The sequence below is a fragment of the Rosa chinensis genome, chromosome 1 (genome assembly GCF_002994745.2).
Source record: "Rosa chinensis cultivar Old Blush chromosome 1, RchiOBHm-V2, whole genome shotgun sequence".
In the NCBI taxonomy this organism is placed as follows: domain Eukaryota; kingdom Viridiplantae; phylum Streptophyta; class Magnoliopsida; order Rosales; family Rosaceae; genus Rosa; species Rosa chinensis.
The window spans coordinates 46758086-46779353 of NC_037088.1; the positions used below are offsets into that span (position 1 = coordinate 46758086).

Sequence of the window (21268 nt, forward strand, 5' to 3'; positions counted from 1 at the left end):
TATGTTTTGTTGAAGAAAATCAGCTATTAGTGTGCCTAATCAAACTAGGAGTAGTAATAGGAGAGAAGATTCTAGAATTCTTAATCCTTCACAGATTAGTATTAATTCCTTGTAAGATTAGAATATGTATTTGTAATCCCTATATATAGGGTTCCTATTCTCAATAATATGACACACAATTCTCTCTACATTCTCTCTCGATTCCCTTTTTACTTAAACACGTTATCAGCACGACTCTAGCCACAAAACAGAAAACCGAAAACCCGAAACCAACTCATTGACATCGCAGCCCCTAGCCCGAGCTAGCCAAGCCTTCACTGTGGCTTGCGCACCGCTGCGTCTGCAGTTGCCTGCTTGCGTGCCCTTGCCCCTGCAGCCTTGCACGGCAGCCCCTGCTTCCCACCTGCGCGCCCGAGCGCCTGCAACTTTGCCTTGCTGCTGCCCCTGCAGCCTTGCAGCACCACTCGCCCCAACTTCCTCTTTCGCTGCTGTTCCTGCAGCATTACCGCAGCCCCTGCTGCACGTATACCTTGCTGCTACACTACCAACCGACTACACATCAACACCGAGCCACCTAGACTTCACAATCGACGTATACATCAACCCAAGCTTCCAAGTTTTCAAGCTTCAAATTAACCAAGTAAGTATTTACATTAAAGTCCCGCTTTCCGAATATAATTTCTCCTATTTTCTTCGGGGACTTGAAAACCTCCCTTCTTCTACATCCCACCTTTCTTATAACGTGGGTTCGATCATTGAAAGAGGAATCGTGGGGATTCACGCAATTAACGAACTAAGAGCGTTCGTAAGACCTCGGACTAAAAGCGTCCGCAAGCATCGATTAATGACCTTATAAACATCATTGTTTCAATCTAATCCAATCATTCTTGGAAATCGATTTCTTGGTAGCATAGCTCGGAAATCTTATTATTTAGTTGTCGTGAAAGTTTTAACTCCGAAACTAATATATTTCTTCTTCTTATTTCAGGATGTCGAAGCCAAAGCTTGACTTTCCTATGCTTGACTCAACTGGCTCCGCATATCATAGTTAGGTCACGGATGTTGAGAACCACCTCACTTCAAAAGGGATCCTTCCCGTAATTCAGGCACCAAATCCCGACCTCTTATTTGAGCGTACGGCTACGAATAATGCCACCGCACTCATCTTGATGAGGCGTCACATGGATAAATCACTCCGATTGGAGTACATGGCAATTAAGGATGCTAGAGAATTATGGGTTGCGCTAGAAGAGCGTTTTGGTAATGTTAAGAATACCCTCCTCCCTGACTTGAAAGTTCAATGGGGCAATCTACGATTCACAGATTTCAAGTCTGTAGTTGAATATAATTCAGAAGTTCTGCACCTCAAAACCATGTTGGGGTTCTGTGGACAACCTGTCACAGAGTAAGAACTAATTGAGAAAACTCTCTCCACCTTCCCCGTCTCAGCTATTTTGCTATCCAAGCAATATCGAACTGAATACAATACTGGACGGATCATGAGGTTTCATCAGCTAATTAATGTGATAGCTGTAGCTAAGAAATATGATAATATTCTCGTGAGGAATTATAATTCAAGGCCTATAGGAACTAAGAGTGTTCAAGAGGCGAATTATAATAATGCACCCAAAGGGGGGCGCAAGGAGCGGAACCCTAAAATTAATGGACACAACGGACGTTTTGGTCCATATAACAGCCCCACAAAGGAAGGTAATCGTCAGAATGAAGGACGAACACGTGGCAATACATGGCAACGTGGGAGAGGAGGCCGTGGGACTCCAGGACATGGAGGAGCCACCCAAGGCCGTGGGAATGGCGCCAACCCCTCTAGGGGACACCACCCAAGTGCAAATAATGCACCTCGATTAAGGGGAGGAAATCACAACGACATGTGTCATCGATGTGGATCAAGTGAGCATTGGTTCAAGCAATGCAATGCAAGCAAACAATTAGCTGCGCATTACAAGGCATATAGAGACTTTAAGAGCATGAAGCCTATCTTGCCGAAGAAGAAGAAGAAGGTGGTGATGATGCCAATGTCAATCTCACCATAGCGGACTTCAAATCTGACAAAGAATTGCACAAGGATGCTGCAGATTTTGATTAGTGTAGTCCTTTATATTTCCAAGCATTATGTAATGGCAATTATGCCTTAAATCAATAAAAAGACTTTTCGTATTAACTTTTTCCCTCTAGGCGTACTCAAGAGTACTTGTGATGTCTAGGCAAGGTTTGATCTGAGAGAACGGTTTTAAAAGTGAGCAACGCTCCACCAAAATCTCGCCTTACCTTACCTGGTCACACCTAAATTGAAATTACCGAACGGATTGAATGACTACGATTTGTCTACGGTTTGATTTTTATGTTGGATTAGATTTTGGTCAAGAAACTTTGATGTAATCATTGGCTATTATTAATAAAGTCTCGATTTATTTTTATTCAATGTCTTGGACATGTTTTAATTTTGAACTTTATTATTTTTCAGTATGTTTCCCGGAGAGCTAGAATGCCTCGTGGATAGTGCAACTACACATACTATCCTTCGAAATAGACAGCTATTTCTATGGATGACACCATCTCGATCTTCCGTGACTACGATGGTTGGATCATCTCAATTGATTCATGGTCGAGGACCAGCCCAATTTATGTTGCCAAATGGCACAATTTTAAATTTCACCGAAGCTCTTTATGCTCCTAGGGCAGGAAGAACCCTATTGAGTTTCAAAGATATAAGAGCCAATGGTTTTCATGCGGAAACGCATTGTGAGAATGGACAAGAGTTCCTTTGCATCACCTCTAATGACTACGGATATAAAAGAGTCTTAGAGAAACTTATGTGTCGATCTAGTGGGTTGTATGCAACCACTATTCGAATAATTGAATCCAATCATGTTATGAGAGATGATTTATGGGATTCCGACACATAAAGGCTTTGGCATGACCGTTTGGGACACCCAGGTTGTGATATGATGATCCGTATCTTAAAGACTTCACACGGACATCCATTTTTCAGAACGAGAAGTAGTAACACTCGAATTTCGGATCAAGGAGGAGCATCTGCGCCTCACGGCGCCTTTCCCCTTCAAGTTCGGCCACCACAGGACGGCGCCGCCATCCCCCTGCCGCCCAAGGGTGGCTTTGACGCCACCTCTGCTCCTCTCACTCCAATTTCTACTTCTAAAGTCAATTTTGACTTTGTGACTCAACCAAAATCCTCATTGGTTGTTTCTAAAGCCCATCATTCGTTCTGCAAAGCCTGCTCTTTAGCAAAATTAGGATCGAGACAATCCTATGCAAAGGACACTAAAGAAAATATACCATTCTTGCAAAGAATCCAAGGTGATATTTGTGGACCTATTCAACCACCATGCGGACCATTTCGATATTTTATGGGGTTAGTTGATGCATCGACACGCTGGTCACATGTTATGCTATGGTCCACTAGAAACGCTGATTTGCTAAACTCCTAGCCCAGATTATTAAGCTAAGGGCTCACCACCCTGATCATCCTATTAAGTCTATACAATTAGACAATGTTGGGGAGTTTACATCAAAAACTGTTGATGATTATTGCATGTCCATTGGGATTGAAGTTGAACATCCAGTTCCTCATGTTTACACCCAAAATGGTCTCACAGAAGCCGCCATTAAATGACTACAAATGGTCGCTAGGGCATTGGTAATGCGCACCAATCTCCCTATTTCTGCTTGGGGCTATGCAATATTGCATGCAGCTGTGCTTATTCGTCTGAGGCCCACTGCCACTCAATCATTCTCTGCGTCCCAAATGGTGACTGGGTATGAGCCTAATGTCTCACACTTACGCATATTTGGGTGTGCAGTTTATGTGCCTATTGCACCACCACAGCGCACCAAAATGGGTCCTCAACGACGATTAGGCATTTATGTTGGATATGATTCTCCAACGATTGTCCGCTATTTAGAACCCTTGACAGGTGATCTCTTTACCGCTAGATTTGCGGATTGTCACTTCGATGAGACAGTCTTCCCGTCGTTAGGGGGAGATAAGAACATCAATGTTCAACAGGAACGACAAGAATTGTCATGGTCTGTCCCCACTCTGTCTCATCTTGATCCCCGAACCGCACAGTCCGAAATTGAAGTGCGGAGAATTCTCGATCTTCAGAACGTAGCAGAATCGATGCCTGATGCCTTTTCTGATATCGCTAAAGTGACGAGATCACACATACCTGCTGCAAACATGTCTGCAATGATTGATGTCCCTAAAATTAGAGGACATGACGCCACCTCCAGTGTACATGAGTATGGCGCCAACGTCCCCACCCTTGGTGACGTTGTGGATAGGCCTACAGCTCCTGCCAGGAAGCGCGGGTGGCCTATAGGTTCGATGGATTCTCGCCCAAGAAAGAAAGCGAGTTTGGCACAAAATAATCCATTAATCATCGATGTAAATAATCCATCTCATGAGAATATTCCGGATTATGGTTATGTCCAAGAGACATCATTGGGGGACGCTCCAATGTCAGAACCAAATCCAGAGAATAGAGAGATCTCCATAAATTACACTAGCGTACATGAGATGATGGATAGAAATTCTATGGCAATTGATGATGCATTTGCATATCATGTTGCAAAAAGGAATCATAGAATATGATGATATCGAACCTCACTCTGTCGAAGAATGTCAACGAAGAGCGGATTGGCCTAAATGGAAAGATGTGATCCAGGCTGAATTGGATTCACTAGCAAAGAGACAGGTATTTAGGTCGATAACGCAGACACCCCCAGATGTAAAACCTGTTGGCCATAAATGGGTCTTTGTTAGAAAGCGTAATGAGAAAAATGAGGTGGTACGATATAAAGCCCGTCTCGTGGCGCAAGGTTTCTCACAACGCCCTGAGATCGACTGCGAGGAGACATATTCTCCCGTAATGGACGTTATAACGTTCCGCTACCTTGTCAGTTTGGTAGTTTCCGAAAAAACTTGACGTGCAGCTTATGGATGTTACAGCATATCTCTAAAGGGATCCAGATTCAGAGATATATATGAAGGTTCCAGATGGACTTCAACTACCCAAATCAAGTGGCTCTAAACCACAGAGCGCGTTTTCAATAAGATTAAAACGCTCACTATATGGATTAAAACAATCCAGACGGATGTGGTATAACGTCTAAGTGATTACTTGATTGGGAAGGGATATATTAATAATGAAATATGCCCATGCGTGTTCATTAAAAGAACAAGTTCCGGATTTGCAATCGTAGCAGTTTATGTCGATGACATGAACCTAATTGGAACTCTAGATGAGTTAAAGGAAACTGCTAAATACTTGAAATCTGAATTTGAGATGAAAGATCTTGGGAAGACACGGTTTTGTCCCGGTTTAGAACTCGAGCACTGTAGTGATGGAATTTTGATCCATTAGTCTGCATACACTCAGAAAATCCTAAGGCGCTTTAATGAAGATAAAGCAAAGCCTGTGAGTACTCCCATGATCGGTCATAGTCTTGAGCCCGGAAAAGATCCGTTTCGTCCAAAGGATGAGGACGAAGAATCGTTAGAGGCCGAAGTGCCCTATTTAAGTGCAATAGGCGCATTACTGTACTTAGCTCAATGCACAAGACCAGATATCTCATTCGCAGTGAACTTGTTAGCTAGACATAGCTCTGCGCCAACACGCCGCCATTGGATTGGTGTAAAGACAATCTTTCGATACCTAAGAGGTACGATTGATATGGGCCTATTTTATCCCTACAAAGAGAAAAGATATGACAGAAATTTGGGATCGGACCCCAAGAGGCAAAGAGCCACCGTCCAAAGAATTGCCGCCGCGTCCAGAATGGCCGGCCTCACCCTATCCCCTTCCATCAAAACGACAATGATGTTTTGAAGGGTTTTGCTGATGCAGGGTACCTCTTTGACCCTCACAAAGGTCGCTCCCAAACAGGTTATGTCTTTACCATGGGAAGCACAGCGATATCTTGGAGGTCTACAAAACAGACCCTTGTTGCAACTTCCTCAAATCATGCAGAGATTGCTCTACATGAAGCCATGCTTGAATGTATATGGCTAAGGTCTATAATTAGGCATATTCAAGGAAGTTGTGGTTTGAAGTCTACCACGGATGAACCTACATGCATTTATGAGGATAATGCAGCTTGTACTGAACAAATGAAGTTAGGTTTCATCAAGGGTGACAACACCAAGCATATATCGCCTAAGTTCTTCTATTATCAGCAACAACAATCACTTCTAAAGATTGAAGTGAATCCAATCCGATCAGAGGATAATGTAGCGGACTTATTCACTAAGTCATTACCTAAATCCACCTTTGAGAAACATGTAAAGAACATCGGATTGAGAAAGTTATCCAAACTCCCATGATTGTAGCAATCAGGGGGAGATATCGACATCAGGGGGAGTTATGATGTCTACATGTTTGATCTCAAAGAATAAAGGACGTGTTGTACTCTTTTTCTCCTCATCGAGGGTGTTTTTGTCCCACAGAGTTTTTCACTCGAGCAAGGTTTTTAACGAGACAACGGATAAAGCATCACCACCAAGTTTGAGCGGCACAAGGGGGAGTGTTGAAGGAAATCAGCTATTAGTATGCCTAATCAAACTAGGAGTGGTAATAGGAGAGAAGATTCTAGAATTCCTAATCCTACACGGATTAGTATTCCTTATAACATTAGAATATGTATTTGTAATCCCTATATATAGGGCTCCTATTCTCAATAATATGACACACAATTCTCTCTACATTCTCTCTCGATTCCCTTTTTACTTAAACATGTTTATCTATCAGCTTGTCATAAAATACATAACACAAACTTATGCTAACATTTCAGTAGAACTACTTAATGCGTGAATTTCCACTCGAGCAGTACTATTATGATCAAGAGACACTAGTAATCCCCAATTATCCTCTTTTACTTGTAATTTCTAGCTGAATCTAGACTTAGTTCAACAAATAGGAAAGACAATCTCAAAGTAACTTTCTTGATTGCATTTACTATTCTAACCTTTGATTGAAATGTAAGAAAGATAAGGACCTTTGGAACTTCTACAGGTAAACAATGCAGGGGTTGGTGGAACCATTAAAGTCGACCGTGAAGCTTTCATAGCTGCTGCAGCTGGTATGGTTAAAGTAAATTGATTGTCAAACAAAATTAGGGATGCAACATTTGTCCAACCTGAGAACATGTAAATTTTCTCCTCCTTGATGTAGGGAGGTGCAGAAGTAAATTGGAGTGCAATAATAACTCAAATATATGAGCTGAAGAATGTCTAAAAAAAAACTATACTGTGGTGCCAAGCAAGTAACCGAAGCACTGCTTCCCCTCCTCGATCTGTCCGAGTCACCAAGAGTTGTCAACACTAGCTAGCTCCACCAAGGGGGCATACACTAGAATTGTGGCCAAGAAATACCCAAATTTCTGCGTTAATTGCATTTGCCCTGGATTTGTCAGCACTGATATGACCTTCAATGCTGGCATCTTAACGATTGATAAAGCTGGCTGAAAATGTTTTGAGGATAACTGTTGGCAATCCTTCTGGTCTATTCTTTATCTTATAATGTTATAACTGTTAAACAACGACAAGTGTGGCATGTGACCAACCATTATACCGATACTGTCCCAACTTAACCACCTATTAAGTGTTGAGTTTTAATTACAAAAAGCCTCAGTACAATTGGGTCTGATACACCCACTTATAAGTTATATTTTATTTATCACTTTTCCAATGTGGGATCTTTCCTCTCCAACAGTACTTCACATCATCTTGAGAATTCTACCAACTATTTCTGTAGTTAGTGCCAAAATCACCTTAATTAATAAAGTGCAGAAATTTAACAAAAAGCTAGTTAGCTTGATGCTTCATGGTTACAACTAGTAGTGGGACACCATCTAGTAAATCAATCATATTGTTCTATTTCCGCTTAACTGATTGGAACTTGGACAGGTTCAAGTCTGCCTTCAAAAATGGTCATGACTGTGTTTTTTTTTTTTTTTTTTTTTTTTTTAAAAAAAAAAACCTAATGGTCATGACTGTGTTAACTGCTTTAGAGCAGTTGAAAAATTCTGAGAGTTCGGCCTTACTGACCTTGTGGTTTTCTTTCCATCAGCTGAATGTGAGAAACCCTGCAAGGATTGCTACTCTTTGAGGAATTTGTCAGAACTCAATTTGGGAAACTGGAGATCTTGGTACGATAAAAATGCGCATATAATACACATCTCTATCTCTTTCAAGCACATGCTGAAAGTCTGTCTAGGTATGCGAACCTAGCATATATATGCATGCCCACACACACACACACATATATATCTGGGTTTTACATTATTGTCTCATAGTTTGTTGACCCAAAAGAAAAAAAAAACGGAGAGGGAGAAGAAGAGTATAGCTGCCAGACATATACTGATGTATGACCTCAATACCTCCATTGCAGGGACCTATGAAGTGGCAACAGAGTACTCTTCCTTCCTTTATCAAAACTTAATAAGTAATCTAATCAATCATCAAAAGAATCTAACAAAGGAGGACAACCTAGTTATTCCAAACACTACAAACCAATAGAAAAATGACAAAGTCGATGATTACAAAACCAAAATCCAATTTATAACTATATAGTAGCAATACAAAACCAGAAAATTAGAAAGCTCTCATCCTATCAACAATGGCAGAAACAGTGAAGAGGTGCTACCTGATATTTTTTAAGATTCATACAAAACTCCTTGGCCACAATAACACCTAATATATTCTTTTTGTTGAAGGATATCGACATAATGTGTGCCTCTACAAACTAGGGTTTAGAGTTGTAATAGGAATGTGTTTTAGGTATTCAATTGTAATCGGATTCTATTACCTTTTGGGTACCTTGTAACTCCCTATTTAAAGGGCTCCTATTATCAATGATAACACACAATTCAATTCTCCTACAACACGTTATCAGCACGAGTTCTAACCCTAGCCGAAAAAAAAAAACCCTAAAACTATCTCTCACAAAATCTGCCGCACACCTCCTGCAGCCCCTGCTGCCTCAGCCCCCCCCCCCCCCCCCCCCCCCCGCGCAGCTCTCCCTGCACACCTACGCAGCCCGTGCTGCAGCCTGCACACCAGCCCGCTGCAACCTGCACATCTTCGCCTGCAACCTCCCTGCCGCAACGCAAAGCCTCTGCAGCCCAGCCTTCAGCCAGCCTCCCTGCACAGCCCGCACTGCCCCAGCCGCTTGCTTTTACCTGCAGCCGCGCACGCCCCAGCCTCCTACCGCAAGCAGCCTCCTGCCACTCCCTACGCCCAGCAGCCCACCACCTGCAGCCCGAGCGCCCAGCAGCACACGCTCCTGCCATCCCACCAGCCAACGCAGCCCAGCAGCCCTCAGCTCTGCAATTTCCTGCTGCATAGCCCGTGCAGCACCGAACGAAGAAAACAGAAGGAAGAAATGAAGAAGAAGAAGACCGAGAAAAAAAAAACAGAAAAAAGGAGGGACCCGGCCAAAGAAAAAAAAAGAAGAAAGAAAAAAAAAAGGAAAGGAAAGGGGGAGGAGCGGGCTTGGGCCTGAAAAGAAAAAAAAAGGAGGACGAAAAGGGTTGGACCCGAAAAAAAGAAAAAAAGGGGGAAGGGAGAAGGGCAGCCCACTAACTGCCAATTTCCGACCAAATTCCAGCAATCCTATTTTAGCTACACGCCTGCATCAACACGCGCGTGTATAAAGAATCGTGAAGCAAAGTTTTAAATTATCAAGTAAGTTTTTACGATTAAGGTTGCTGCTTTCTTGTATTTAAATTCCTTTTATTTCCTGCAAATATTGGAATATATGTTGCCAAATGATTTTGATATTTAACAAAGCGGAATTGTGGGGATTCATGCTTAACGAACTAAGAGTGTTCGTATGAACTAAGAGTGTTCATAATTAAACGAACTAAGAGCGTTCGTGTGAAATAAGAGCGTTCACAATGCTTGGACTAAGAGCGTCCGCAAGCATCAAATTGTGACCATATTAGACATCATTGTTTGGTCTAATCCAAAAGAGATTCTTGGAAATTGATTTCTTGGTAGCATAGCTCGGAAATCTTATTATTTTAGTTTTCGTGGAAGTTTAACTCCGAAACTAATATATCTTCTCTTCTTATTTTCAGGATGTTGAATGAACCTAGACTCGACTTTCCCATGCTTGACTCAACAGGCTCGGATTACCACAGTTGGGTAACCGATGTTGAGAATCATCTCACTTCCAAGGGAATATTACCCATAATCCAGGCACCTAACCCGGATATTGAGTTCAACCGAACATCTACAAAGCATGCTCAAGCAGTTATCTTGATGCGACGCCATATGGACAAGGCACTCAGATTGGAGTATATGTCGATCAAGGATGCAAGAGAGCTATGGGTAGCGCTAGAAGAGCGCTTTGGCAATGTCCAAGATTCCCTCCTCCCTGACTTGAAGGTTCAATGGAACAATCTGCGCTTTGCTGACTTCAAGTCTGTTGCTGAATATAATTCAGAAGCTCTTCGCATACAGTCCATGTTGAGGTTTTGTGGACAACCTGTCACAGAGCAAGAGCTAATTGAGAAAACTCTCTCCACCTTCCCTGTTTCAGCCATTGTGGTATCAAAGCAATACCATACTGAAGTCAATGCTGGACGGATCACAAGATTTCATCAGCTTATCAATATCATATCTGTAGCTGAGAAACATGATAACATACTCGTGAGAAATTATAATTCAAGGCCCATTGGAACTAAGAGCGTTCATGAGGCGAATTATAATGCACCCAAAAGAGGGCGCAAGGAGCGGTACCCTAAGAATGGGGGACATGAGGGACGTATGAGCCCATATAACCGCCCTAACCAGGAAGGAAACCGCAAGTTTGGTGTGGATACACGTGGTAGTAATGCCACACGTGGGAGAGGGGGTCGTGGTATCCCTAGCCGTAATGGTGGCTTAATGGGTCGTGGTGGTGGCACCAACCCTCCTAGGGAACGCCCGCAACGTGCACAACGTGCACCTCAATTAAAGGGAGGCAACCGCAATGATGAGTGTCATCGATGTGGATCAATTGAGCATTGGTTCAAGCAATGCAAGGCAAGTGAGGAACTAGCTGCAAGCTACAGGGCATATAGGGACATGAGAGAGCAAGAAGTGTACCTTGCAGAAGAAGAAGAAGATGGTGGAGATGTCAATCTCACCATAGAGGACTTCAAAGCTGAAGATGATGTGCACATGGATGCAACAGACTTTGATTAGATTAGTCCTTTTTGTTTTTCCAAGAACTTTTGTAATGGCAATTTGCCTAAGTCAATAAATGACAATTGTCTTAAACTCTTTCTTATGTGGCGGACCCAATAAAATGTGATGTCTAGGAAAGTCATTGAGATTATTGGTACTTAAGAGAGCCTTGCTCCACCAACATCTCTCTCTACTTTCCTGGTCATATTTGATTGGAGTTACCAAATGGATAGAGTGACTACAATGTGTCTTACTTTGGTTTTATTTTGGATTAGACTTTGGAAACCTTGATGTAATCATTGGCTATTAATAAAGTGTCAATTCGTTTACTTAATGTCTTGGACATACCTTAATTCGAACTTTATTATATAAGAGCCAATGGTTTTCATGTGGAAACACATTATGAGAATGGACAGAGTTCCTTTGCATCACCTCTAATGACTACGGACATAAACGAGTATTAGAGAAACTTATGTGTCGCTCTAGTGGGTTGTATGCAACCACTATTTGAGTTATTGAGTTATTGAATCCAACCATGTCATGAGACATGACTTATGGGATTTTGACACATATAGGCTTTGACATGATGATCCGTGTATTATAGACTTTACACGAACATCCATTTTCAGAACGAAGAAAAGTAAGAACCAAGAATTGGTTCGAGGAGCTGCACATGCGCCTCATGGCGCCATGATTGTGCAAAGACCGGCCATACATGGCCGGCGCCGCCTACCCCCTGCGGCAAATACATGGCATTGACCCCATAAACTCCTCTGTCTACTTCTCAAGTCTATTGTGACATTATGGCTTAACCAAATTGGTTGATTATAAAGCTCATGTTTCGTTCTGTAAAACCTGTTATTTAGGATTGAGACCATCCTATGCAAAGGAGATTGAGGAAAGAATTCCATTCTCACAAAGAATCTAAGGGAATTCTATGGATTTGATCAACCAACTTGCGGACCATATAGATGTTTTATGGTGTTGGTTGATACGCAAACACGCTGGTCACGTGTTGTGCCATTATCCACTTGTAATGCTGCTTATACTACACTCCTAGCACATAACATATGGCTACGGGCTCACTACCCAGATCATCCCACTAAGTCAATTTGACTTGATAATGCTAGAGAGTTTACATCGATAGTTTTCGCTGACTATTGCATTTCATTGGGTATTGATATCAAGTATCATATTCCCATGTACACACCCAATTGGTCTCGCGGAAAAGCCGCCCTTAAACGACTACGATGGTAGCCCGGACATTGGTAATGCGCACCAATATTTCAGCTTGGGTTATGCAATAACGCATGCAGCTATGCTAATTCGTCTACGACTCATAGCAGCCACTCAACTTTTGTTTGCGTTACAGCTAGTGACTGGGTTCGAGTTTAATATCTCGTATTTATGCATATTTGAGTGTGCGGTTCATATGCCAATTGTGTCGCCACAGCGCATCAACATGAGTCATTGCAACGAATGCATATATATATATATATATATATATTTGTTGGACATGAGTCTCCAACTATAAGTCCGCTATGTAGAACCCTTGACAGGCGATCTCTATTTCGCTGGGTTTGCGAATTGTCACTTTGATGAGACAGTCTTCCCGTCGTTAGGGAGAGATTAGAACGTCAATGTTCAACAGGAACGACAGGAATTGTCGTGGTCTGTCCCCACTATGTCTCATCTTGATCCCCTAAAAGTGACGAGATCACATATACCTGCTGCAAACATGCCTGCAAGGATTGATGTCCCCACAAGAGGACATGGTGCCACCTAGAGAAGATGGGTACTGCACCACTACCATGGATGGTAGTATGGTGACGCCACAAAGGTGGCATAATGGCGTCATAGGCCATGGGTTCCGCTAGAGAGAGTAGGAGACCCATAGGTTCGATGGATTCTCGCCCTAAGAAGAGAGCGAGTTTGGCACAACTTGATCCATTGATCATTGATACTCATAATCCGTCTCATGAGAATATTTTGGATTGTGGTTATGTCCAAGAGACATCGTTGGGGGACGCCTCAATGTTAGAACCAATTCCTAAGAATATAGAGATCTCTACAAACTACACTAGTGTACATGAGGACGTGGAATTATTGAGACCAATGACATCAAACCTTACTCCGTTGAAGAATGCCAATGTAGAGAAAATTGGCCTAAATGGAAAGATGCGATCCAAGTTGAATTGGATTCACTAACGAAGATGAAGGATTTCAGGTATGAGATGCCAACACCTCCTAACATAAAACCTATTGACATTAATAGGTCCTCGTTAGATAGCGTGATGAGAAAAAGAGATGGTAATCTCGCCTTATGGCGCAAGGTTTCTCACAACGCCCTGGAATCGACTACGAGAAGACATATTCTCTCGTAATGGATGTCATTGCACTCCACTACCTTATCAGTTTGGTAGTTTCCAAATAACTGAATATGCAGCTTACGAATGTGGTCAATACGTATCTCTATGGGGATCTAGATACATAATATAATGAAGGTTCTTATGGACTTTATTTACCCAAGTCAAGTGGCTCTAGACCACAGAGCGCATTTGCAACGAGGTTGAAATGCTCATTAAAATGACTACTTGATTGGGAAGGGATATGATGAACTATGCCCACGCGTTTCCATGACAAGTTCCGGATTTGCAATGGTCGCGGTTTATGTTGATAAACATAATTGGAACCCTTGAGAGTTAAGGGAAACCGCTGAACACCTGAAATCCGAGTTTGAGAGGAATGACCTTGGGAGAACACGGTTTTGTCTAAATTCAGAACTTGTATACCGTGTCAAGAGACATTTTTGATAAAGTCAAAGATGCACCATGGTCGTCCGTAGTCTTGGCCCTAAAAGGGATCCGTTTCGTCCCAGGGATGATGACGAAGACGTGTTAATAGCAGAAGTGCTTACTTATGTACAATAGGCGCATTATTGTACTTAGCACAATACAAGACTGGACACCTCAATTATTATGAACTTGTTGGCTAGACATAGCCCCGCGCCAATGCAACACCATTAGATTGGTATAAAGACAATATTTCGATATTTGAGAGGTACGATTGATATGGGCTTGTTCTATCCCTACAGAGAAAAGAGACGACGGAAGTGTGGGATCGGACCCCATAAGGCAAAATGCCACCTTGCGTGCTCCTCCTCCCCTCCATCAAAATGACAACAAGCACTTCTAAATACTGAAGTGAACCAAATCCGATAAGAGGATAATGTAGCGGACTTATTTACTAAGTCGTTACCAAAATCCACCTTCGAGAAACATGTGAAGAGCATCGGATTGAGAAAGTTATCCGAACTCCCATGATTGTAGCAATCAGGGGGAGATATTGACATCAGGGGGAGGCATGATGTCTACATGTTCGATCTCGAAGAGTGAAGGACGTGTTGTGCTCTTTTTGTCCTTCGACCAGGGTTATTTTTGTCCCACAGGGTTTTTGTTACCTGGCAAGGTTTTTAACGAGGCAACAATTAAAGCGTCATCACCAAGTTTGAGCGGCACAAGGGGGAGTGTTGAAGGATATCGACATAATGTGTGCCTCTACAAACTAGGGTTTAGAGTTGTAATAGGAATGTGTTTTAGGTATTCAATTGTAATCGGATTCTATTACCTTTTGGGTATCTTGTAACTCCCTATTTAAAGGGCTCCTATTATCAATGATAACACACAATTCAATTCTCCTACAACACTTTTATATTTAATACGAATTTTGTTTTTTTTTTCAGAAGGTATGCAGTTGTTACAGGTTCAAACAAGGGGGTTGGATTTGGAATAGTAAAGCAACTAGCTACAAATGGGGTCATGACAGTATTAACTGCTAGAGATGAGAAGAAGGGTATTGAAGCTGTTGAGAAACTGAAAGAGTGTTGCCTCTCTAACGTTGTTGTTTTTCATCAGCTTGATGTCACAGACCCTGATAGCATCGCTTCCCTCGCAGATTTTGTCAAAACCCATTTTGGAAAACTGGATATCTTGGTATGAAACTTGTCTATCGCTTTGTTCATGCTCATGTTGAATGTCTTTCATAGAATATACCTTGTAAACTGTACTGACATCCTGCTTCATCTACTTTATGCGAATCTAGAACTGCAGCAGCATATGTAACATGACAATTAATATTTATTTATCCACTATGTTCAGTATGTTGTACGTACGTAATTTTAACTCGTTTTAATTCCAAGTTACAGGAAAGGTATCATACTTTTCTTTGAATTCGATCTCAGTTTGTGTCACAGATGTAACAAATTAAGATCAAAACTGTTGGAAATTACACAGGTGAACAATGCAGCAGTCAATGGACTCACTAACGAACCTGAAGCTTTCATAGCTGCAGCTGCAAATAGGGGAAAGGTAAGTCGATCTTCAGTTTATATGATGTGGATGTGACATTGGCCAACAAAAGAGCACATATATAATTTCTTCAACTTGATGCAGGAAGGTATGGACGTCCACTGGAGTGATTTTGCAACTCAGACATACGAGTTAGGCAAAGAATGTCTAAAAACAAACTACTACGGCACCAAGAGAATTACCGAAGCACTTGTTCCTCTCCTTGAGCTATCGGATTCACCAAGAGTAGTCAATATTAGTTCTGGCGCAGGGAGGTTAAAGGTATGATGAATGTTCCTATTTTGGCATCCTTATAAAATTCACCAAATTAAGTACTTATTGTGAGCTGGACATTCTATATAGTATATACACACTGGTTGTATAGACTTTTCCCTGTAGGAGGCCTATTGCTTATAGAATAACAAGATATCCAAAGTTAAACTGAAAATCTCATATCATGCATTTTGTTTTAGCTTATACCGAACGAGTGGGCCAAAGGGGTGTTAGGTGATGCTGAGAAACTTACAGAGGAGAGGGTAGATGAGGTTCTGAATGAGTTTCTAAAAGACTTCAAAGAAGATATGCTAGAAACCAAAGGCTGGCCACTTTCACTTTCTGCTTATATACTCTCCAAAGCTTCCTTGAATGCATACACTAGAATTCTGGCCAAGAAGTACAAAAATTTCTGTGTCAATTGCGTCTGCCCTGGATTCGTCAAAACAGATATGACCTTCAATGCAGGCATCTTAACCACTGATGAAGCTGCTGAAAATGTTACCAGGCTAGCTGTGTTTCCAAATGGCAATCCCTCCGGTATCTTCTTCTTTCAACAAGAAGCATCATCCTTTTGAGTATAAAGTACCATTTTACCAATTCATGTAATGGTGATCCTCCAATAGTGATCCTTGAATGGCTTATTCATAAGCAATCTATCCAATTTCTGAGGAGACTAAGAAAATGATGCTAGTAGCTGCTCTTCTGGTTCTACAATAAGCAATCTGTGACTGTTAGCAACACATTATCAGTTTAAGATAGGTACACTATAAGTCATTATATATGTATTCTCGTTGGTAAGTATATGAAAAGTTATTAGTTCTCACTTCTAAACATCAGCAGCAGAGAAGATGCACTGCATAAAACACCAATAATTGACAGCATGAAAACGTACGAATTAATGCACAAAAAGGCAACACCCAGTCTGAAGGTATAGCAATTAGCTAATTAATGGCCAATAGCTACACTACTTTATCTTTGAAGGAAATGTCAATTAATTTATTGAAAATAAAAATAGAGATCTGTAAACAATAGCACCTAATCATGGTTAAACAAATCAATTCAAGCCATTAAGTCAACTTTGGCTCCTTGGTTAAACAAATCACAATCATTAACAGTTGGGGCTTATAGCTCCCTTGCTTTATATGTGTTTTCTGCATTTACATACTTGTTTTTGCTTGCATTACATACTTATCTTTCAATTAGCTCGGCAATAATTTCTCCAAACTTTACACGGTTGTGCGATTGATTAAGAAGCATGCTCGAAAAGTCCATGCTACAATGACACTCGGATGAAGTTTCCCAGTAGACTCAAGTAATGTTGGTGGTCCCAAAAGTCGTTTCTAAGAACCCATGTCCCGCAGTAACATCAATCTATGTGAATAAGCTGCAAACTCTATGGACAGAATTTATAGAACACACTTGATTATACAAGTATGGAAGACTTAATTTCATTATTCTTTTTTTAATAAATGGTTATTGTTAGGCCTAGTATGTTTTGATAGTGAGTGTCAACTTTCCACTAGTTGGCTTGCTTTTGTACTGTCTTAAGCTTAATGTTTGATTTCCAGATGTTCTTACTGTTCAACAAAGAGTGTCGAGAAATTTTTCTATCTTAAATTTAGATTCTTTAACAATTGAGTTGTGTGATAGTCCAGAGGTCAGGTGAATTGACTTTTGTTGACTTCTGTACAACAAGCTCTTGTTAAGTTCTGTCCGAAACAAAGAAACTGAAGTGTCAAAGTCGACTCTTGGAAGTATTTGCCTGCATTTGCATACTTTGTCCAACTTTACGCGGTTGTTGGTTAATCTAGAACGATGCTTCAAATGTCAAACGAAGTTTCCCAGTACGTAGACTTGCATGGGATATGGGGTCCCAAATCTGGTTTTCCAGGAACCTATCACCACCTCCATCAGCTTTCATTTTTCAGGTCTTTAATTTTCTGAAGATTTTGTGGTCTTCAAGATTATCTTGCCATCATGAACTTGCTTTGAAGATGCTGGGAGGACTTTTTGCACACAACTTGTATCTTAATTTATTGGTTTGTCAATGCATGTGAACAGATTTCTCTGTTCCACCCAAGCAATTGTAGCAAACTTTCAAAGCACCTTCCTTTTGCATATATAGTACTTGTTTGGATTTGGTGACAGAAATTGCAATTAATTTCTCCAAAAACAAAGAGGTCACAATGGATTTCAGGATTTTAGAGGCAATCGAGAGAAAGGACATAGTCACATTTGCTAGCTTAGTCCGAGAAAATGAAGGAATTCTCGAGCATAGAGAAGCTGATACTCTGAACACGCCATTACACCTTGTGTCAAAGTTTGGATGCCTTGAAATGGCATCTGAAATTGTTTCTTTGTGCCCGGACATGGTTGCTGCTGAGAATAAGAACCAGGAGACTCCAGTCCATGAAGCTTGTCGAACAGGAAATCCCCGGATTTTAAACATCCTACTGGAAGCTAATCCTGAAGTAGCTAGTAAGCTTAACAGTAAAGAGAAAATCAGTGCACTTTCTCTGGCATGTAGCTATGGTCATCTTGATGTGGTGAGGCTCTTACTGAAAGAGCCTGGGATGCTGGGTTTAGGGAAAGAAGGGTTTGATCAAGCGTGTATACACTTGGCTGTGTCTGGTGGACACAAGGGTAAGTAACCAAGTATCTATTAAAGTTTTTCATTCAAGTATAAATTAATATGGAAATGACATTTCAATTATTTCTAGTTTAGTACATTTTCTTTATGGTTTCAGCTATATTTCTGTTTACATATGTATAAATGGTATCTTTATTGGTGGTGCAGATGTTGTTAAAGAGTTGCTAAGAGTGTGTCCTGACCTTGCTTATATGGTTGATGAGAAAGGAAACTATCCATTGCACTATGCAACTAGCAAAGAAAACAGGGAGATAACCTGGACACTCCTCAAGCTTGATCCAAAGCTTGCTCAGCAGCGCAATCTCAGTGGTCACACACCCTTGCACTTGGCAGCAATAAACTACAAAATCTCAGTCCTTCAGGTTTTTGTCTCAATGGCTAAACCATCTTTTCAGATAGTTACAAAAGCCGGAGAGACAGTGTTCCACTTGGCTGTGAAATATGGGCGCTATGATGCTATTGTATACTTGACCTGTGTCTGTGATGATGTGGATTTCTTTGACTGTCGAGACTGTTATAGTAATACCCTCCTACATCTTGCAGTTTCTGAAGCACAACATAAGGTGAGTTTTTCAAGAGTATTAAGCAAAGTAATAATGGTGATTGATAATTTCGATTTTCGACCAGAATATAGAACTGAAGTTTTTCTGCACCTTGAGAGTATGTAACTTGCCTAAATGTATTCATCTTTCGGTTAAGAAACCTTGCTAAATTTGTTATTACCTGCATCTTGTAGTCATAATAGACTGACTTATCCTTGCAAAAAAGAAAATGACATATACCATACTTGGTTACAACAATGGAACTGCAAAATGAATGAAAAGGTCAGATTAAAAAACAAACGTATAATATAAGTGTTCTGCCATGAAACTTGAGGTATTTTACTATTTTTAAGCATTATGTCATTGTGTCATTATGAAATTTTGGTCCATTGAAGGAAAAAAAAATACAAGACCGAAATTACTCATCCATCCCTAATGTTCTTACAGCCATAGCGAAAAAAGTGCGTTAATAAGGCCTTGGCTGAGATTGATTAATTTTATCTTCTCTTGTCCCAGATAGCAGAATACCTAATCAGCAAAAAAAAAGTGGAGCTCAATTCTAGAAACAATGAAGGACTGACAGCCCTTGACCTCCTCAAACAGAGCAAGGAAAGTGAAGACAATCAGCGTCTTGAAGCCATGCTAATGAAAGCAGGAGGTAAAACAAGGATTGAACTGTTATCTACTTCACCAAAAGCAGATAAAGCCACTACTCAGCCAGTGACACTTCCTGAAAACATTCCAAAACGAGCACAATTTTTTAAAGAGCATGAACTGCAGTTGTCCATAGCTTGGTCTGCTGCATCCAAGTCCCCATCAAGATCATCAGCACCTATGTCCCAGATGTCAACACCTTTTCCATCACCCCAATCCAGCAAGTCTTCACCTAAGCTGCCATCACCGCAATCTAGCAAGTCATCGCCTAAGCTGCCATCCCCACCATCTAGCAAGTCATCGCCTCAGCTTCAGGTTGGGGAAGGCTCATCACGTCAGCAGCAAGTTGGATCAGCATTTGAAGTTAAAGAGGGACTGGAATATGAAAGACAGAAGAAGCATGAGTTTCTTTTGCAAACTTTTGCGAGACAACACTATCCAAGCAAATGGAACCAAACAGAAACGAGTACTGAGATTTTCTACAGCCGGCGAAGGAAACATGAAAAAGTATATACAGAGGCACTACAGAATGCAAGGAACACTATAACACTAGTTGCCATTTTGATCGCAACGGTTACTTTTGCTGCTGGCATTAGTCCCCCGGGTGGTGTTTATCAGGATGAACATATGAAAGGGAAGTCAATAGCAGGCACAACAACTGCTTTCAAGGTGTTTGAAATAAGCAATTATGTCGCGCTATTCACATCACTCTCGATAGTTGTTGTTCTTATGAGTATCATTCCATATCGGAGAAAGCCATTGATAAGGTTGTTGAGGGTTGCTCATAAGGTACTGTGGGTAGCTGTGGCATTCATGGCAACAGGGTTTGTTGCAGCGACATGGGTTATCATGCCACATAATCCGAAAAATGAATTGTTGTTTGTAGCCTTTTTGACTATAAGCATTGGAATTCTGGGAACAGTTTTTATTTGGCTAGGTGTTATGCTGGTTGTTCATTGCCTACGAAAGTCGAAGTGGAAGAAAAGAAGAAGAGAAATTGGGGTGGCTGATGAGGACCCTGAAATGGGAAGCCAAAACTCAGATGTTCATAGCACCTATAATCAAGGATATCATTCATATTAAAGGCCTTCACCTCACAAATGATTGATAGGAATGTCTGGACTCTGGAGCATGTGAGCCACATATTACTAGTTAGCTTCCTTCTCTTAATTTGAACTAGCATGGGCCTACGCACATTGTGTGTGGGGAGGTTTTTTTTTTTTTAATTATTATTATTTTTTAAGAGTGTGTGGTGAGGTAGATAAAAGTTATGGAAACCCACTACGTTTCCCACTACATTTATTTTTATTTTGTAAATTGATTTTATTATCTTATAAATTATTTCTGATTCAAAGTTTTTTAATATATACAGGTTAAATTGGTAAAAAAATTCAGTTAAGGAGAGCAAGCTCTATTCTCTTAATAATAGTATAGATTAGTGGTTTAGCCTTTGAAAGATTCAGATGTTGGTAGGTCTTAATATTTTTTATATTATTTAAACTGTAAAAAAATGCTTTCATTAAAAGTCCTTTGCTATTAATTAATTAGAATCAAGGGGCTAAATGTGGCATTGTAAGAAGGATCC

The 21268-nt window shown here is 40.9% G+C and overlaps 2 protein-coding genes across 3 annotated transcripts; both read left to right on the plus strand.

The window, feature by feature from the left end:
* The first annotated feature begins 8604 nt into the window (after positions 1-8604).
* On the plus strand, positions 8605-16922 carry LOC112181211 ((+)-neomenthol dehydrogenase). 2 transcript variants are annotated; one of them, XM_024319652.2, is made up of 5 exons: positions 8605-8680; positions 14958-15207; positions 15508-15582; positions 15667-15843; positions 16035-16921. In XM_024319652.2, the coding sequence occupies exons 1-5, from the start codon at positions 8661-8663 to the stop codon at positions 16410-16412; spliced, it is 900 nt and encodes a 299-aa protein (XP_024175420.1). In that variant the 5' UTR covers positions 8605-8660; the 3' UTR covers positions 16413-16921. The 2 variants fall into 2 exon arrangements, with proteins under 2 accessions (XP_024175420.1, XP_040371900.1); XM_040515966.1 differs by having other exon boundaries at positions 8641-8680; positions 14961-15207; positions 16035-16922.
* Positions 16923-18002: 1080 nt separating this feature from the next.
* Positions 18003-20999, plus strand: LOC112181157 (ankyrin repeat-containing protein At5g02620). Its single transcript, XM_024319639.2, has 3 exons — positions 18003-18480; positions 18635-19050; positions 19546-20999. Exons 1-3 carry the CDS (start codon positions 18024-18026, stop codon positions 20764-20766), a joined length of 2094 nt encoding a protein of 697 aa, XP_024175407.1. The 5' UTR covers positions 18003-18023; the 3' UTR covers positions 20767-20999.
* Positions 21000-21268: the final 269 nt, after the last annotated feature.